Source organism: Colletotrichum orchidophilum (genome assembly GCF_001831195.1).
Source record: "Colletotrichum orchidophilum strain IMI 309357 chromosome Unknown Scaffold_13.1, whole genome shotgun sequence".
NCBI lineage: Eukaryota > Fungi > Ascomycota > Sordariomycetes > Glomerellales > Glomerellaceae > Colletotrichum > Colletotrichum orchidophilum.
Genome location: NW_019172969.1, coordinates 133,386 through 152,758, shown reverse-complemented (window position 1 = coordinate 152,758; position 19,373 = coordinate 133,386). Strand labels below are relative to the sequence as shown.

The window sequence follows — 19,373 nt, the reverse complement described above, 5'->3', positions numbered from 1 at the left end:
TACTCACCCATAAGCATAAGGGGACCCCCTAGCCCTTCTCCAACCACTTCAGCTTTCTTCAAGCCAGCCGTGTTGTCGCAGTATGAGCACGCTTTGCAGAGCAGAGTACCTTACTTACCTAAGAAGCAAAGAAGAGGTCAACTAGAATACTTGCCTCTGATTGGAAGAGACGATCCAATGGACCCACCATAAGGTAAGGTACCTCAAGGTACGGACTGCGCTGCGCCGATAAGATGGATGGGCCAGATAAGATAGCGATAAGCGAAAAAAGTTGCCGACGTCGAGATTTTTGACGGCCAAGTCCCCCCGCCGTCGCTCAGACACCAACGCATTTTGTCGACTCCAGCCGCGAAGACTGCAACCATGGGAAAGCGCAAGGTCACCGCCCTCGAGAAGGTCGATGCCGACTTGTAGGTACTGCGCGTTCTATCGTGCCTACCAATCGCTAATAATCACAGCGCCGGCCTCCAGTACAAGATCCGCCGCGACCCCAAGTCATACGAAGAGAACTTTCTCCAGCAATGGGGCCAGTACGAGAGTCAGCGCGAGGTCTTTCTCGTCTCGCCGACGACCGCGACGAGGGAATACACAGAGTCCTTTCATAACCTCGTCGATCTCCTCGCGCACACCGTCGACCTGTACCCGAAGCACGCCGTCGCGTTCCCCGACGATCTGAAGGCGATCCTGTTGCAGCACCACGAGGTCCTGCACCCCGAGCTGCGTGAGAAAATTGTCGGAAGTTTGGCGCTCCTCCGCAAGAAGGACGTAATCGACTCGACAACTTACCTCACGACGCTGTTCCCCATTCTCGTTTCGTCGCCCAGCAAGACGCTGCGAACGCTCCTGTTCGGCAAGATCCTTACCGAGATGCGCAACGCAAACTCCAAGGCGACGAACCACCCCCTGAACCGCACGATCCAGACCGTTCTCTACAACCTGATTACGGCCGACCGCACATCACCGAAAGCTGTCTGGGCCGTGAAGTTGACCCGCGAGCTGTGGAAGCGACAGATCTGGACCGACGCCAAGACCGTCGACGTTATGAAGGAAGCAGCTCTTTCCGATAACGAAAAGGTTGTCGTTGGCTCCGTGCGGTTCTTCCTCGGTGGTGATAAGGAGCGGGAGGAGCTGGAGGACGACAGCAGCGACGAGGAGCAAATTGACCTGCAAAAGATGAAGCATCAGATCGGCATCAACAAAAAGTCGAAAAAGCAGGCGAATGCGTACAAGAAGGCCGTTGCCAAGATCCACAAGCAGGAGCGCGGAAAGGGCAAGCCTCACCCGCTCAACTTCTCCGCCTTCCACCTGCTGCACGACCCTCAAGGCTTCGCTGAGACCGTTTTCCAGAAACACCTGCAGAACACCAAGACAAAGTTCTCCCAGGAGAACAAGCTTCTCGTCCTGCAGTTGGTGACGAGATTGGTTGGTCTTCACAAGTTGACCATCATCAGCCTGTACTCTTGGTTCATCAAATTCCTCACTCCCCGTCAAGAATCCGTCACTTCTTACTTGGCTTCTCTGGCTCAGGGAACACATAACCTGGTTCCTCCTGATGCCGTCGAGCCTCTCATCCAGAAGATTGCCAACGAATTCGTCTCAGAAGCTGCTGCTGCCGAGGTCGCCGCCGCTGGCCTGAACGCTATCCGCGAGATTTGCGCCAGACAACCCCTAGCCATGACCGACACACTGCTGCAAGATCTGGTTCAATACCGAAAGAGCAAAGACAAGGGAACTATGATGGCGGCCAAAGGTCTTTTGTCTCTGTACAGAGAGGTTGGCGCTGATTTGCTGCAGAGGAAGGACCGAGGCAAGGACGCGTCCATGGGTCTCAGAAGCGGTGAGATGAAGACGAAGAGATTCGGCGAGGAGGAAGTTGGTGGCATCGAGGGCATTGAACTGTTGGCCAGGTACAAGGAGGAGCAGCGCAAGCTCAAGCGAGCCGCCAAGGGCTTGCCAGAGGACGGCGACGACAAAGACGAAGACGAGGAGGAAGATGGCTACAAGTCTGAGGACTGGGAGGTGGACTCCGACGACAGTGACGACTCGGGCGGCTGGATCAATGTCAGTCACTCGGAGGACGAGGATGATGAACCTGCGCCGAAGAAGCGCAGGACAGCAGAGGACGGGTCGGATTCTGAGGATGAAGACGAGGAGGATAACGCCGACGAACTAGAGCGGATACAGAAGCTCGCCACGACTACTATCCTCACGCCCGCCGACCTCGCGAAGCTCCAGGAGCTGCGCATGGAGGCCAGCCTGAACAAGACTCTGGGCAACCGCACCTCGAAGCGCCAAAAGGAGGTTGAAAAGGCTCTGGCCCGTCACGCCGACGACGGCCTCACGGCCGAGCAAATTGAGGCTCCCGCCAGGCTGCGCAAGACGACCAAGGAAGAGAGGGTGGCGATGGCCAAGGAGGGCAAGCCGGGCCGCGACGAGCACAAGTCGACGCAGGCGATCCGCCGGTCGAAGAAGGACGCCGAGGGCAAGAGTTCGACGAACAAGGAGAAGGCGCGCCAGAAGAACTTCTTGATGACGCTGAACAAGGCCAAGTACAAGAACAAGAGGAGTTTGGTGCAGACGAAGAAGGTGCTGCAGGGTCATATCGACAGGAGTAAACGTGGCGGAAGACGTGCCAACGGTACATAGACGGGGCAAGATAGTTGCAGAGTCTCTCTGTTTATCACCTTGGCTCTTAGTTTATGGATGATGGCGCATGTAATCAAAAACTCTGGATTTCAGCATGCAAACAAGTTAATTTCCTAAAATCAGGTGCCAACTAACGTTATGATAACTCGTTACAAGTCGTACTCTATTCATGAGATCGTACATGAAGACTCAAGCGATCCGATGTATCATTTTGACGTAGGCTCTCACCTCTTCTCCAACATCCACCCCGTCTTCAGTAGAAAGTTCGACTTAAGCAAACGAAACAACTTCCTTTCTTCTTGCTCGAAACTGAAACCAGGTTCAGCTAGATCGACTATGACTACGACTACACCTCCCGTTAGCAATGTACGTACATCAGGCGCCTCCCGTCTTCTTATTCCAGCGCCTTCGATGCACCGGCCAATGCTTCTTCTTCCACGCAGGCCACCCCCTGCTACCTACCATCCTGCGAGCAGCCAGACAATCTACGCACAGAATCCTGCTCTGCGGTGCAAAGTTCTTGCCGCACCCGCACTTTGTCTTGATCAAGGTGTCCATCGAGGACCCCCGATCCAAAAGCTCGTCGTCCTCGTCGTCGTCCAGTGCCGGGTTCTGGGGACGCCTACCGCTGCCGCTCGGCCCGCTCTCCCGACAGTCGCGACAGCAACCCTCGGGAGTCCTATGGACCTGGTGGCCGCAACCCGAGCACTGCATGATCTCGGCCGCCGGGAGGCTGTGGAGGGCCTGCAGGGGCGCGGCACCGGTGGTCCCCTCGTACAGGCACTTCCTGCAGTAGGACTTTCCGGCCACGACGTAGTTGTGTTCGCAGAGGATGCAGCCCTGCGAAGTGAAGTAGGCGGTCAGCGGCGTCGCCGGGGTATCTGGGGCGATGCAGTCCTCGCAGCGCTTCGTGCCCGCGGGAACGTGCTTGCTGCGGCAGACGTCACAAAGCTGTGGCGCCCCGTTGTGGATGCGCGACTGTCGCGTGAGTCGTGATGATGGCTGAGGGGTGGTGCTATGGTGCTGGTGAGTTTGTCCATCACCTCCTTCTTGGGGGTTTTCGTCCGGGCCAAAGGCGATGAGAATGGAGATGCACTCTGCGCAACGTCTTCTTCCGGGCGCACACGGCACCCCCGGCCTCTTGCAGCGGACGCAGAGGGATGGTCTGTGGGGCTGGAACTCTTCATATTCCCAGGAGAGAGTGCGGCTTTCCTCTTCCTTTGGAGGGCTGTAGGGGGTCCTATTTGCACTGTCGTGGACCGGGACGGCGCCGCTGTGGAGCAGAAGAAGTGCCTCGGCGGCGATGTTGCGGAGGACCTGCTCCCTGATGTTGCTTTGTCTGCAGTTCTCGCACACGGTAGGGACGGGTCTACCGTTGGCACCGATAGGTTCCGGACCTAAGAGAGTCTCAGCGCATTGCGGGCATGTCCTGCAAGTTTGGCTATCAGGACGTAAGAATTTGTCGAGGTTAGTAGACTTGAGAGAGGGGAGGGTGTCTACAAAGCTGCCCGAGGACAGGTCGGCCCGTCGAAGTGGGTTGAGTCGAAGGAACGCGGGGATTGGCTGCGTACGAGGGTCGACTCCGGAGATCATACGCTGGGGAATGTATCGGCCTCGGCGATAGATCGACAAGATATCTGTTACTGGGTCAGGGAGTAAGGGGGGGTTGGCCGGACGGGAGTCTTGTGCGCCAGACGTTGTGTTGATAGTGAGACGAGGCCGCTTTCCTGAACAGCTCATATTTGGAGACTCTCCCGGCCTCTTACCAAAGTTTCTGTTGACGTTGTCCATTTTGATCTCCGCTGAGAAGACTGTTAGTCGGGGCAAGGGTGAAGGAAACTTACGAGGTACTGCTTGAAATGTTGTAATGTTGAATCCTAGTATTGGTGCTGGAAGCCTGGTGAAAGCTGGGATGGTTGAGATGCTCCAAGAAAACAGTTCGTTGCCTGGCTTCTTGCTGTAATTAAGTACCTCTGGATCGTGGCGTGTCTTGGGAGTTGGGTTCTCGGGCTTTGAAAGACAATGCTCGTGATTCATTGACTCGAATGACAATGAGAACAACGTACTTGACCCCTATCATCTATGCAAAACCGGAGACTTGTGCCTTGTTCCGGAATAGACACGGCTACTTGAGTGAAAGAGTTCTTGTTTGGCTGAAGCGATGAGTTGACCTGAGCAAATAGTCTAGGCACATCTTTGCAAAGGTGTGTTGTCTCCGTGCACGCTGCAGCCTGCTCGTGGAGCACTTGTCTACCTATATTCCTGTCAAAGCCGATCAAGCATGAATAGACTCAAGAGTCAAGAGAAATCTATCGATTGGATAAGTCTGTTTGAGACTCAGCTTGCCTCTAATTTTTCAATGGCAACACACATGAGCTACCACAACCAGTCCCTATAGAAGTGTCTGAAACAATAGAATCGGACAGGATTAAATTAAAACTATATCGAAGAGCAAAGTTTCACTTTCCAGGAGACGACTGGCATCTTTCTGGCCGTTCCTCAATCGATGAGCTGCTGTCTAACCCCACTACTGAAATTGATGCAGCGACTTGCGGCCTGCCCCGTCAAGCAAGGGTTCACAACCCTACCGGTGGCCCAGATCGTCTAGTTGGTTAGGATGATACGTTGTGGTTCTTCTATACAGCGATCCGTGTTGACGGCGGTTCGAATCCGCCTCTGGGCACTCAATCTTTTGATCTTTCTTTTGCTGGCCGTCGATGAGTGTATACTTTTGACTGAACTCTATGTAATGGTTTTTGTTGGGGTTGCGTAGAGAGTCCGAAGATCCTGCAACGCCGACCGATGGAACCCAGCTCGGCCGCGGAGCCGGAAGTGGGGGCCATGCGCCGATCAGTTCGGACGTACTGATGAGGTGTGATACATACATACATATTCGCTGTTCAGTACCTGCAAGCAGCAAATGCTGTTTATTTCCTATTTCAAGACATGGCTTCCAGGTCATGAGGTTGCATTAGAACCAGAACAGCATCCGACTTGGTTCGGGGAAGTTGGGGTCCAAAAATTCCTTCGTGTCTTACTTCAGCTACAACAGATACAGTCGTCCTCACGACCAAGGTAGGGGGGATTGTCCTACAGCGCCTTTTGCCAAAATCAAGAATTTACATATCCAGGACTTCTTCCGACCACCCCTCTGCCTGGAATCCCTACTTCTCTTGTTTCCCAGCAGGGTTGGCAAATCTTATGTGGACGAATAGAGGCGAACCCAGGGCGATAGGAGGCTACCATTGGCTTTCGGATCTATGAAGCTTTCTTTCATCGCCACCATAGGGCGGCGGCATGCGCGTCTAATATTCAGAAACCGATACCACTTGCGTTGATGTTGGAAGTTCAACTTTGTGTCTGCCAAGGCTACTCAGCCGCCCGACGTCAGACGATCAACGAGATTGGAATAGCAAACGTCCGACCTGGCGGCTACTGCAATTCGTCGACGTCGGGGGACACAAATTAATCCATGGTTGCATCTCACTTGCATGGATTTCTTACCCATTCCTGCCGGCACAGAGGTCCAATGAAGGTGGACACGCGGTCGGGGCCGGGGGTTGCGGCCGCTAAATCATGAAGGTGATCTTACCACAACCGGCTCTACGAGGTACCCTTTGTGGCCCTATCGACACGTCGAGCTTCGAGAAGGTGGGTGGACGTGGTTTAGTGAATTGGATCGCGGGGGCTGACGTGAGAGCCTCTCAACTTCATCTCAGGCCTCATAGGTGTTGTGCAGACTGAAGCGTTGAGGTTTTTGCGAGAAACCAAGTCAAGCAGTATGAACAAGTTGTCACATTTCCCGAGTTTGACTTGAGAGTGGCTGACCTCTTATCTCAACCAAAGAAAAAGAAAAAATGATACCCGTGAGTCGTTAGGCTGTTGGACGCAGAGAAGAAGTACGGCGCAGCAACGGGTTCGCGAAAGCACGTCAATTTACTGCGTTGGTTGGGTCCAACTTTTTACCGCCGGCTGTGATTCGGACTTTCTGCCACATTTGGGTTGTTTGCTTGCTTTCATCACACGGCTTTTGTGGTCCGCCACCCCGGCACATCAACCTACATAGAACGTTATTGCGACCTTGATGCTAGAGCAACGACCATTGGACGTTGGAACTCGGTTGCAATGGGGGCCGTCCCGGGGGCCGGGGGGCGGGTTGGGTTGAGGAAATTGCATGCCGCAGCGGCGCAGATACGGCGGGCGGTAAGGATTCAATGGATGCGGCACCGCCATTCCCCGCCCGCAGAAGGCAGAGACACGGCACGTCCTGCTTGCCTAGGCATATGCCAACTCTCCGACGGACGGGAGAGTGCGGCACGAGGCGTTGCTTATATGCAGAAGACTGTGCCCCGTCGCCTTCAGACTCTCTCCTCTGGAGACACTGCAGTATTTTGTCCTTTCTGTCTCACAATCTAGTTCTGCGGCTCGGCTTTTGGCCATCTTGGACGCAAACAAAAACCCACCTCTCAGAAAAGTCGCCTAGGAGCCATGGCGACGGACGCAAAGCCCACTTCTGCAAGTGATGTCGAGCAGGGGAGCTCGTACACTGGCAGTGTCCTTCCAGAGACCAAGGAAATCGTCGAGGGAGCGTCGGAGAGCAGAAGCCCAAGAGAGGGTATGGCGGCGTGGCGTTGGCCATGCATACAGTCTGCGTTTGTCCTCGGAGGCATGCTGCTTGGTGAGAAACGCCAAACTATGTTCAAGTCTGCGAATATCCAAGCTTCGGCTAACACCTGACGCTACCTTTCAGGATATGATGTTAGCAACATCGCGAACATCCAGCCCCCGATTTACGAAGCCTTCGGTCAGGTTCACCTTCTGCCATGGGTTGCGACGGGTTATACGGCAACCCAAGTCTGCATGGTTCCTCTCGTCCGCAAGCTGGCTCTCCTGGGTCACGTCAAGCTGCAGATAGTCGCCTACACCTTGATCTTCCTCATTGGCGCGGCCGTGTCTGGTTCCGCCACCAGCATGAACTCCGTAATCGTGGGCCGTGCCGTCTCAGGAATCGGAGGTGCTGGGATCTACCAACTGTAAGTAGTGTGCCGAGTGCCTCGTCTGTGTCGCCAGCCGAAGCTGACTGTGCGATGCTAGTTGTATCCTGGTCAACGTTCTCCTCACGACACCCACAGAGCTACCTCGTGTGCAAGGCATCATGGCCGTGTCCTGGGCGGTTGGACTTACGCTGGGCCCAGTTATCGGGGGAGCCTTTGCCGAAAACCAAAGTGCTACTTGGAGGTGGGCCATGTATCTTAACCTGCCCATCTTGGCTGTTATTGCTGTCCTCAACTTTGTGGCTCTGCCTCCCATCGAGGTTGGCGTCAACACGACCCTCGTCGGTGGCTTACTTGCCATCGACTGGTTTGGCATCGTGTTGCACATGACCGGTTTCATTCTCCTATGTTCCGCCCTCATCTTCAGCGGTTCCACGTGGGAGTGGTCTTCGCACTCGGTAATCATGGCTTGGGCCTTTGTGGGCGTGATATACGCCGTCTACCTTGCGCAACAGTACTTTTGTCTTTTCACCAGCAAGGAACACAGAGCGATCCCCGCAGATCTCCTCAAAAGCCGGACCGTCTCCCTTGTTGGCCTCGGCACAATGGCTGCTGGCAGTTGTTACGGAATCGCCTTGTACTACACGCCATTGTTCTTCGCCTTCACCAAGGGCGTTGAGCCGGTCGCTGCGGCCGTCCGCATACTTCCCTTCATCTTCACCTTCATCGTCTTCACAATCGTCATGGCTGGCCTCATTCCAGTCATTGGCCGATACGCCCCCTTTTACGTCGCAGGTGGTGCGCTGGCAATGATTGGCGCCGGCCTCCAGTCCCAAATTACACCTCAGACTTCCGAGGCGAGAGTGATGGGAGTCAGCACCCTCATCGGTGCCGGAACCGGATGCATGTGGCAGACTGGAGTCGCCATCATGACGCAGGCCGTACCAGCCAACCGTCGTCTCGACGTCACCGCGCTCTTCATCATGGTCCAGCTGGGGGGTATATCCATCACCCTGGCCCTGGCTGGCTGCGTCTTCTCGAACCTCGGATTCAACCGTCTCCACGCGTCGCTGTCTGGGCTCGGCTACAGCGATCACGATATCCGCGAAGCGCTGGCCGGCCTTGACTCAAAGATTTGGACGGCTGCGGATCGTCGCGTGGTTGCGATTGCTGTTCAAGACGTTGCGAGTGTGATTGCAGATTTGCAGTTTGTGATTGTGGCCGCTGGCGCTATTGCGTTTTTGAGTGGATGTTTCATGAAATGGGAGAAGCTGCAGTTTGGGAGAGTGAAGGCGGCCAAGTGAATCAAGGTCCCTTTCTTCCCTTGGAGGCTGGACTAGGTAAAACTTGATAGAAAAAACCTGCCAAAGTCAAGAGTTTACGAGCTCGGCGTGCCTCTGCTGTTCCATCGTGCTGTTTCTAGCTTATGATACTGAATGACTTCTCGTGCTTACTCCATAGAGGTTTGTAGTCCATGTTTCTACGCAAGATCAACACGTACACTGCGCAAAATCTGAAGAAATATACGTTATAATTGCAGTCGAGAACTCTTTCAATAGCCTCAACTTGCGAAAGAAGGAAACAAGAGATTCTTACTTGCATTGCTTACATCAATTAATGATATCCATTCATGCAGGAGGAAAAGCCAGAGTGAAAAAATTGGTCATCAAAAGGGAATTGAACACAAGCAACGGTCAACTGTGGTGAGCACCTTCGGGTTCGCCGCAGTGGCTCTTCCCCTCAAACTACTCGGCCACATTCCCCGTTCGCTTGGTGACAGGATGGAAAGAAAAGAAACTCAAGTACCCCTTCTCCTTCCTACCTTAGGTATACACAGAATACTACCTTACATGTGCCTACATATACCTAACACGTGATACAACCACCGCCCCGGCACTGATCTCTTATTAGCCATAACTCTTTCACTGTCTGCCTTGAAGTAATGTAGAAAGAATCCCATCTGAAAAGGGCTGAATGAGGAGCAGATATAACACTGTGTTGACCGCTGCGAGTGGCATCTCATGCTATTGACATTTATGTTCAGGCGGTGAATTGACCAGGCTTTTTTTTTGAGATGGGAATTCTTAATAATCCCAATCGAAAGCAGCATTGATATGTATGATAGGCCTTAGCTGCAACGGGAATGCGATCGATCGTCTCCAGAGCAGTGTTGGCAGGGGCTTTGCAGGGCATTTCGAAGGGGCACTTGGCAGAATTTGCCTAGAGTCTTTCGTGTACCAAACAGATACCGTATAGGGTTGAAGACCAGTAGATTGGCCTTTGTTTACATGGATCGATTCACACTGGCTTGTTCCATTTATCGCGTTGATGTAGACTCTGAATCTCCAAGTTCTCACTGAGCGAGAGGAGGCACCCTTTATAACGAACCATCGGACTTTACTCTGCTTAAGCCAAGTAGAAGTCTGTTTTGGAAAACCAGCTGATTGAAATGGCTTGCGGATGAAATGGATTTGTTTCTTAGTTACCATGGACTTTGAAAGTTTTTTTTACCTCGTATGGATCAAGTTCCCGAGCCCAAGTGGTTTCGGGTGAAAAGCGTGTTGAAACAGGTTGAAAGTTCGACAGGCTTTGGCAACCGCGAAGCCGTCCAAATCTAAAGGACTTTTCCAGAAACTACTCCTGTGATGGTCAGATGCAGCGCGCAGAAGCTCTCACCTTAATTTCCATGGGTAGTAAGATGTCTTTACGCATTTCCAGCACAGCCTAGGTTTTGTTGGATTTTGTCTGAAGCAAGAAAAAAAAAACACCAGAGAGAAGTGCTTGGATCTTGATCAAAGTTGAGACTTGACAAATAAAAAGCCCAACTGCGAATCTTTGCTGTCCGATGACGTGACCTCATCGCCTTTTCACTGCAACACTTGTCGACATCCACGAGACAACGAGCGCAACCATCCAGAGCCTTGGAGCGTAGCAACAACACACCTCCCGCTCGACGAATCCTTCATTCCCCCAAACGTCCTCACTGAGAGTGCGCTGCGCGATAGTGATTCTTCAAGCGTGGGTCAGTACCGGGGTAAAAGTCGCCATCATCAGAAAACGTATGCGCTGGCGGTGTGGGGTCAGCTTGACCGGGTCTGCTGTGCCGGTTGGGCGGGGTGTGTGGGTTGAAGGGACCGGCCGAGAGACCGGCCGAACCTGGCGCAGCAGAGGAATTCGCAGGGGTATGTTGGAAGTATTGAGTGTACGGATTGTGGTTGGCATAGGCAGCCAATGCTGGATCGATTGAAGAAGACTGGTGATCGTCAGGGCCGTAGCCGGGAGGCCGAGAGGCTAGATTGCTGTCAGGACGGAAGAAGAAACCGGGATGAGAAGGAGGGATTGGGCCTGCATGAGCCGCATGGAGCGCGCCGTAAGTGGAAGGACAGAAGAATGGGTGCGGCGTGATAGGAGGCTGGAGAGGGTGGGTGGGATCGTATCCAGGATAAGGCATACCTTGAGCTGCCGCCATGTTTGCAGCTTCAACGGCTCTGGCCTGGTGGTAGGCCAGATCTCCTGCGATTTGGGGGTTAGCGTTATGTTGCGATGAAGATGATGGAATGGCACCATGTCCATGTGAAGATCCGGGTTGCTGATCGTCTTGGCCAGATGGTGGGGGTGGGGCTGGCACGTGAAATGGCGGGGGAATAAATCCGTACATGTGAGGATGAGGAAGTCCGAGATATCCGTGATTATCGTACATACCGTGGTCAGAGGGAGTAGAACTATCGGCACGCGTGGGGGCGAAGGGCTGAGCAGACGGGTTGAGATTGCCGGAGGAGGCGCCGGAGGAGTCGCTGACCTTGCCAGAGCTTGAACGAGACATGCTGATGCTGGTGGTGCTATCCTGAGAACCTAGCGCGAGATTGTGACTTTCCTGTCTTGGTACGAATATTCTGGATTGGGAGTAGCGACGATGCTTCTTTTTCGGAACTCGGATTCGGCGTTTGATGGAATAGGGCTGTCTGTAGCGATGGGAATCGGAAGGAGCGAGAATTGCAGTGCCAGTGGGGACTATTCCCTCCATGTTTATACCATACTGGTCATTTGGTACGTGGTTTGTTGAAGATACTCTCGGTGTTCGCGTTTGATCGTCGGAGACAATGGAAATTGCTGTCTTGGTGTTGCTGATGGAGTAAAAAAACGTGTATACCAGAGGGTCGATTCCTGCCTGGCCGGACCCAGTTTCATCCGAACTATCTCGCCTACGTTATTGTTTTGTTTGTTGTTATTCTTTCTGTTTGCAACCTGGGAAAGAGCTGCTGAAAGCTTTGAATACTTTTGTTTGAGCCTCAGTCTTTCGACAAAAAAAAAAGACTGATATCAATTTGCTTTGCTAACTCACAATGAATGCCCTGAACTAGGCGGCGAATCAAAGGGACGATCGGAGGACTTGGAACACCAGAAAAAAACCGGTTTACTAACTAAAAAAGGTTCCTCAGACTTGAAAGCTGCAGGAATCAGAAAGTCTGCATGTTTACTACCTGCATCTATTTCTTCGCCATATCGTGACAAATTATTGTTGCCTCGCCACGCCAACCACATGAGTTGTGTGAGTTCCTGCCTACTTAGGCCGACACTCAATATCCTACTGTAAAGACGCGATATATACTCCTCGTTTTGCCATATGTCCTGCGGAGTATGCAAGTACTGGCGATCTTTACTGTAACACTACGGATAGCTCCGAGCATCATGCACGAAACCTTTCAATAGCTGCTAGATGCGGTAGGAGTCTAAGACATGATCGGTTCTCATTTTGACTACACTCATGCCAAATATGACGTTCATTGATGCGAATCCAAAATCTGTGCGATCTTCAAGTCCTATTGCGTGCTGACTGGGCCGCCGTTCTGGTCCCTCCGAGCACTGCACAAGACAATAACTTGATGATATCGCATCTAGCATGTGGAGATCATAAGGAGTTCAAACAAGGTATCGATGGACGTTGGGCCGGTTAGGGTCTTTAATTCTTAAAAATGAGATCTGATCGCTGACCGATTAAGTTCGAGCGGACGCTGCTCCAAACGACTAACACAGTCTCTAGTTTGCCAAGGTATCCACACACTGGATGATCCTCTTCCCTCAGGTACTACTCGGGCAATGTTCCCTCTTGCGACTTTTGCTACAGTTGCAGGCTATACAACCATTGAAACGTTACAGGGGAGTTAAAGAAACATTCCAGCCACCTCGAGTGAGATCATATCCAACATCGGTTGTGGTCGAGACCGAGGGAGGATGACGGAGCGACGTCATAAACCATCGCGCCCGTTCGAAAACCGCTCGGAGTAAACGTGACAGGGACTCCAAAAGCCAAGATTGCAATATGTTCCCGCGATAAACGCCCCTCGACGATGCTGACGAAAACTTGACAAAATGCAGGACAACGTTGTAGGCCAACAAACCGAAGCCCTGCCTGCAATGTGTTGATGTTGCCGATCTGCCGCGCGCGTGGGGGTCGCACTGAAGTTTTTCAAAAGTTCACAACACCTTGGGGAATCCAGTCTTTGGTCCGACACAACCCAAGCTCCGTGACCCCACTACGGTCGGGCTTCCGATGCAGACGGCGGCAGCGGCTCGGAGGAGATGGCTCGTTGCGGTAACTGCAATATGATCACCCGCTTTTCACTCTTTTCGCCTAGTCGATGTTACCTCTTTTTCGAGGATATGGAAGACGAAAGCGTCAAAACGGTCGCGAAAACCGGTCAGGAGATAGCCAGAAGGACATCTGTACAGTTTTACATCAGCATCTGTCACCCACCAGCAGCTTTCCGAAAAGCTGCCAAGTTCTGAACAGCTGGGCCACGTTCACATGTGACATGGACTCTGGACTTTAGGCGCGAGAAAAGAACCGCGTCTTTTGGTGGTTGTATGATGTGCTCCCCGCGTCTTGGCTAACTCTTGGGCCTCTCGATAGGTCGCTTGGTGGCCTTTGGATGAGTGACGTGAGGTTGCATCGGCATATAGAGCTTCTGAACAAGGTATAGATCCGGAACGTCGCAGTGCAAACGGAATCGCCCTATCCGCGTCTAAATCGTCCCCCACTGTCGCCCGGGACCATAGGTTGCACCGGGGACTGGCTCGAGAGAGAGACCAGCAGCAGAAGCAGCTTTCAAAGCTTGGCCCAGTTGCTGCCCACGGATCGCGGGGGCAGAAAATCACACCACTTGAATCCACCCATAGGGATTGATTAGATTGCATCGCAGCCATCCTGGATTCATTTCGATCTGGGCCTTCTGGGGACTGGATCCTCCCTCCATTGACTGATGAAGCCTAGCCCATTGCCAGAGCCTTTTCCGCAAAGATTGGGCCAGTAGAATGGCAGCTTTCGTCGGTCACAAGGCCTCAGTAGAGGAAGCCTGCAGCCGCTTGTGGTGATTTCGTTTCCAAGGACATGATCCCTGGAATCTCGACGATCCTCGGAGTCGATGCCGAGCTCCGCGCTGCTGCTGTGAAGAATAATCAGCCCCCCAAAACTCATTACTGCGCGACCGTACTGGACGATCACTGATCATCAACCAGTCATTAGTGATCTTGTATCGGTAAGCATCAAGGCGATGAAACCCTGCGTTGCTTTCGTTTGCGGTCTCGTATTCCGGCGGCCAGACGTTCCTAAGCTCGGCCGAGAAGGTGAAGTAGGTAGTTATTGGTGACAACCAAGTTCCACCCCGCCTATCGGCACTCGAGGATCCACTCCGCTAGCCGGGCCGCGGGCGTTGAACCGATGTCATTTGTGGACTTGGACTTGGTTGTAAAGATTGACGCGGCAACTTGCAACTAGGTTGAAAGTGCTTGCATGAAGCACCGCTTCCAGGGCCCACGAGTTGCGAGGTGGGGCCCTGCAGCACGTTGCAGAACGGCTGCTAACTTGGTTGACAGGCCTTGATGACTGGTGAGGATGTTATCGATGCTTGGATGGATGGATGGATGGATGCCCAAGTCTAACCCGACAACTTTCCTGTTTGAGACTCAGCGGTCAAATTCATCCGCAGGCCTGACAAGGACATGGTTTCTCTCTCGGGATGGCTGCGAGGTGTTCTCAACGCGGAAGGAGAATTCTGATGTGCCAGTCTGAGCCTTTCGATAGAGCTCGGGTGGAGTTCGTTAATGTCTGCTGGCCGTTAGTGAGAGGATTCACGCAATAACGCCGATGAATGACCTTGGGTGTGATGTAACTCAACACGGATGTACGTGATGGTGCGAGATTTTCCTCTCTCGTCCGGTCCAGGAAGGAGGATGAGGAGTTTGTTGTCAGGGGATTGGGGGTTATACGTTGTCGGGAGGGGCCAAAGGAGGCTGGCGAAGATATTTAAAGTCTTCGAGCGCTCGCAAGCAAGGTTTTGAGTCTAGCAGGCAACAGGAGCATATACTCCTTCAGATCTTCTAGGATTTGGAATAGTCTGGTCTTTATTTGGCATCTCATTTGGAATTATCCTTGCCGTTTCCCTCCTCCAGTCTATTTTAGTCCCGCAGCCATGCAGAACGCTATCGTTCAAAACTCGGCGTCAACTCCGGTTGGGCCAGCCCCTCTATCCTTCACCCAAGGCGAACGAATCAAGTCCAGCTATCCCACCGTTACGGCCGCATTCTATCATCATGCAGAGACTCATCCTGATGTTACCGCGGCCCGTGACTTGTCGTCGCAGCAAATTCGCGAGATCACTTACGGTGATCTTGCTCGTCAAGTCAACCAGCTCTCAAGGAAACTGACCAATCTCGGGGTCAAGCCTGGAGACCGCGTGCCGCTTGTCGTAAAGCGAGGCATTGACATGCTAGTTGGCATTGTTGCAATTCTCTCTTGCGGCGCTCAGTACGTCCCACTCGACGGTGGCGTGGTGCCGGACTCCACGCTGCGGTTTGTTCTCGAGCAAGCGGGCGGGAAACACGTCTTATGTCTTAAATCGACGAAGCATCGATTCGAGACTCTCGGCAGTCCTTGCGAGATATTTATCATTGACGAAGACTCGGAGAAGGACAAGGTGGTCTCGCAATCTCACCCGTTCCAGGACTTGGCTCAGCCAGACCATGGGTGCTACGTCATCTATACCTCGGGTGAGCGGATGATTCTTTGTCCTTTTAGAGTTGGGTAAAGGCAGTTAAGCTAACTCACCGGGGCGCCTAGGGACCACGGGCACTCCCAAAGGAGTGGATGTCACCCACAAAAATGTGACCAACCTGGTATGCCTCTCGCCCGGCGGCCTGGGTATTTCACCTGGAACGCGGGTAAGCCAGGTGTTGAACATCAGCTTTGACATGGGTCAGTCACAAATGCTAAATCACTGATTGGCCATACTGACTTCTCGATAGCTGCATGGGAGATGCTGGGATGTCTCTGCAATGGAGGAACTCTCATCTTGAGAGGCTCAAAATGGGAACCGTGCCTGAGAGAGGTAAGGCAAAGGAATTCCGACATCCGTCAAGGCTAGACTAACTTGCTCCCTAGGCTCAAGTTTTGATCTGCACGCCAAGTATCTTGGCCAAGTACGATCCCAGGGAGTATTCCAACATCAGAGTCGCTGCAACTGCGGGTGAACCCAGCTCTCAAAGGTGAAATCTTCAACCCCCTTTCAAAAGTGAGTCGAACTGACGATGGGTTTCCTAGGCTCGCTGACCTTTGGGCCACTCATGCAACCTATTACAACTGCTGCGGGCCTACAGAGACCACCATTGTCAACACCATGCACCTGCACCGCCCGGGTGAAGCTTTGACAATCGGAAAACCCACCCCAAACAACACTGTATATGTCCTCAACTCTGAGGGCAACTCTCTTGGCGTTGGGGAGGCCGGAGTGATGTGGGCCGGTGGCCATGGAATCTCTCGTGGTTATGTCTCTCTGCCCGAGAAGACTGCCGAGAGATACAAGCTGGACCCTTTTGCCAACGACGGGTAAGAGGTCACAACTGTGCCGCTCCAAAAAATTCACTAACAATCAAGTAGCTCCATGATGTACAACACGGGTGATCTTGGTCGCTGGAGACAAGATGGCTCCATTGACATCCTCGGAAGAGTCGATGATCAGATCAAGATCAAGGTGAGCCGCACCCACACCCTCATACATACGAACGAGTTTCCTGACATGTTATTCTTAGGGATTCCGGGTTGAACTCGACGGGGTTACCTCGTCGATCAGCTCTTGCCCTATCGTATCCAAGGCCACCGCCTTGTTCATCAGCAACGAGATCCACGGGTTCGTTGCACCCAAGGACTGCGATCTTGACACCATTCAAGTCCACGTAAGAGCTCGCCAGCCTTACTACGCGATCCCAACCAAGTTCCACTTCCTTGACGCCCTTCCCCTGACCGCGAATGGAAAAGTCGACAAGCGGGCGTTGCAAGACATGGTCACTGAGACTGGAAACACCGACAAGAAAGAAGTCACCGATGTCACCATCAGAGAGACTGCTTCGCAAGAGTCCTTGTCCACGGACAGCAACTCCACCACTACGGATCTCAAGGCCGAGTCCTCCGCCTCCAGCTTCACCGAGATGGACGAGAAGCTCGATCTCACCGGCGACGTCCCGGACAAGAGCCTCGCCCGTCCCTACCGCGGCTTCGTCCACCGCATCGCCATCGTCTACCGCCGTCTCTTCACCATCGTGGGCCTCTTCAACATCGCGGCGGTCATCGCCCTCGTCTTCGCCGGGTTCCAGCGCAACTGGCTCAGCACTCTCACGGCCATCAACCTGGTCGTCGCCGTTCTCGCCCGCCAGGACTTTGTTATCAACACGCTGTACACAATCACCTGCAACGTGCCAAAGTCCTGGCCCCTCGCCATCAGGAAACGCTGCGCCAAGATCTTCCACTTTGGCGGTGTTCATTCGGGCGCTGCTGTTTCTGCGGGGGCTTGGCTTTTGGCATCCAACATCAGCGATGAGGTCTGCCAGCTGACCGAGTGTCCCAACTGGGGCCATCAGTCTGTGGCTACAAAGGTCGTCTCTTGGCTTCTCACCGGTCTCTTCACCATCACCATTGGCCTCGCCTGGCCCGGGTTCCGCAAAACACACCACGACCTCTTTGAAAAGACCCATCGCTTCGTTGGCTGGACCATGTTGGGCCTCTTCTGGGTCCAGGTTGTCCTCGGCGCCAACGACAGCAAGGTCGCAGAGATGTCTCTGGGCGCCGCATGCATCCGCACGCCCGGATTCTGGATGCTCGCGGTTGCCACGATGAGCATTGCCTCTTCCTGGCTGTTCCTCAAGAAAGTCCCCGTCGAAGCCGAGGTTCTCTCGGACCACGCCGTGAGACTGCACTTTGACTACACGGTCCCCGTCAACGGCAGCTTCGTCAGGCTCTCGCAAAGGCCTCTTCTCGAGTGGCACTCGTTCGCCACGATCCCCGCTCCCGAGAAGGTCGAACATCGCGGAAAGGGGTTCTCCCTCGTTGTTTCCAACGCTGGCGACTGGACCAAGAACTGCATCCAGAAGCCCCCCACCCACATCTGGGTTCGCGGTGTCCCGACCTGTGGTGTCATGCGCATCGCGACTTGCTTCAACCGCATCGTTGTCATCGCCACCGGTTCGGGCATTGGGCCTCTGCTCGGTCACATTCAGCAGCAGAGCTGTCCGACGCAGTTGATCTGGTCGACTCCAAAGCCCGAGCAGACTTTCGGCAAGCCCTTGCTCGACGCCATCAAGATGAAGATTCCCAACGCAGTGATTCACGATACTAAGCTTCTGGGTCGTCCGGACCTGGTGAAGATGGGATACAACCTTGTCCAGAGCTTCAACGCTGAAGCCGTCATCATTATTGCAAACGAGAAGATTACAAAGAAGGTTGTATATGGTCTTCAGACTAGAGGTGTTCCAGCTTATGGCGCTATTTGGGACTCTTGATTCAATACATTACTTGTTGGGGGCTTTGTGGGATGATTATCATGTTGTTTTTTATTCGATCTGGGTCGTTGAATGGGGTTCGGAGTATTCTAGTTGTTTTCTGTCGTCGATGGGAATTAGTCAATTGCTGTGTGGTTTTCATCTTGCCGAGTGTCGTCTACACTTTTTTTGTCAGATACTTGCTATTCTCAATGGACTCTTTTGCACGGAATTATTGTCGTCCACAGCGAAACCATGCTCAGCGGAAGCAACAAAGCTCCAATTAAAGTACACAGGTTTTCACTCTTAGGAACTTTACTAGTGGTGCGTCATCCGAAGATTGCGCCTCATCTGATGGAGAAGAGGAGCATTGGTAGGAACTTGAGGCCAATCTACAATATCCAAGGTCACACTCGTTCTCGAAACCGAGCTTCCAACCTGTTTTGATGTTAAGTTTGCCAGATCTTCCATGCTATCGGAGGTCCCTTGATTGGTCTTCTGCCGGTATGTAAGACCCTAGTGCCGATCTGATGCCCATTTGTCTCCCACAGTCTGTCGGAATTGGTGACATCAACTGGACGGATGGGTTCTTATAGATTGGGTTGGTGGCTTGGCCTCAGATAGAATTCTTCGCTACTTCACCCTAGAGCAGATTGTTGCAAGGCTTGGGGGAAAGGCAGACAGACGCGAGCAGAGGACTAGCAGTGAAATGCATTGTTGCAACCAGTCGCCACATCATCTTTTGCATTCACAAGATAGCAGACCCTTGGCCCATCCTAGGGCCATTCCGGCTTTGAGGCCCGGATAGAGCCTGCCGGCAGTCGTTCATTGGGTACCGCCGGTGTCAATGCCCATATGCTCCACTCGAGATTACCCGCGCTGCGTGACGGCGCAGGGGCGTTTATTCGGGTTTGAATCAGTCTCGGT

General features: G+C 53.1%; 5 protein-coding genes across 5 annotated transcripts; 3 read left to right on the top strand and 2 right to left on the bottom strand.

The window, feature by feature from the left end:
* Positions 1-363: 363 nt before the first annotated feature.
* On the top strand, positions 364-2,646 carry CORC01_02309 (uncharacterized protein; the record flags this gene model as incomplete). The annotated part of the gene is made up of 2 exons (XM_022613960.1): positions 364-410; positions 459-2,646. 2 exons carry the CDS (start codon positions 364-366, stop codon positions 2,644-2,646), a joined length of 2,235 nt encoding a protein of 744 aa, XP_022479458.1.
* Positions 2,647-3,021: 375 nt separating this feature from the next.
* CORC01_02308 (uncharacterized protein) lies at positions 3,022-4,437 on the bottom strand (the record flags this gene model as incomplete). Its single annotated transcript, XM_022613959.1, has 2 exons — positions 3,022-4,283; positions 4,413-4,437. 2 exons carry the CDS (start codon positions 4,435-4,437, stop codon positions 3,022-3,024), a joined length of 1,287 nt encoding a protein of 428 aa, XP_022479457.1.
* A 2,697-nt stretch (positions 4,438-7,134) lies between these two features.
* On the top strand, positions 7,135-8,944 carry CORC01_02307 (major facilitator superfamily transporter; the record flags this gene model as incomplete). Its single annotated transcript, XM_022613958.1, has 3 exons — positions 7,135-7,324; positions 7,397-7,679; positions 7,741-8,944. The coding sequence occupies 3 exons, from the start codon at positions 7,135-7,137 to the stop codon at positions 8,942-8,944; spliced, it is 1,677 nt and encodes a 558-aa protein (XP_022479456.1).
* Positions 8,945-10,620: 1,676 nt separating this feature from the next.
* Positions 10,621-11,463, bottom strand: CORC01_02306 (uncharacterized protein; the record flags this gene model as incomplete). The annotated part of the gene is made up of 2 exons (XM_022613957.1): positions 10,621-11,153; positions 11,343-11,463. The coding sequence occupies 2 exons, from the start codon at positions 11,461-11,463 to the stop codon at positions 10,621-10,623; spliced, it is 654 nt and encodes a 217-aa protein (XP_022479455.1).
* Positions 11,464-15,109: 3,646 nt separating this feature from the next.
* On the top strand, positions 15,110-18,467 carry CORC01_02305 (AMP-binding enzyme; the record flags this gene model as incomplete). Its single annotated transcript, XM_022613956.1, has 7 exons — positions 15,110-15,686; positions 15,757-15,891; positions 15,942-16,024; positions 16,078-16,181; positions 16,237-16,521; positions 16,573-16,666; positions 16,725-18,467. The coding sequence occupies 7 exons, from the start codon at positions 15,110-15,112 to the stop codon at positions 18,465-18,467; spliced, it is 3,021 nt and encodes a 1,006-aa protein (XP_022479454.1).
* Positions 18,468-19,373: the final 906 nt, after the last annotated feature.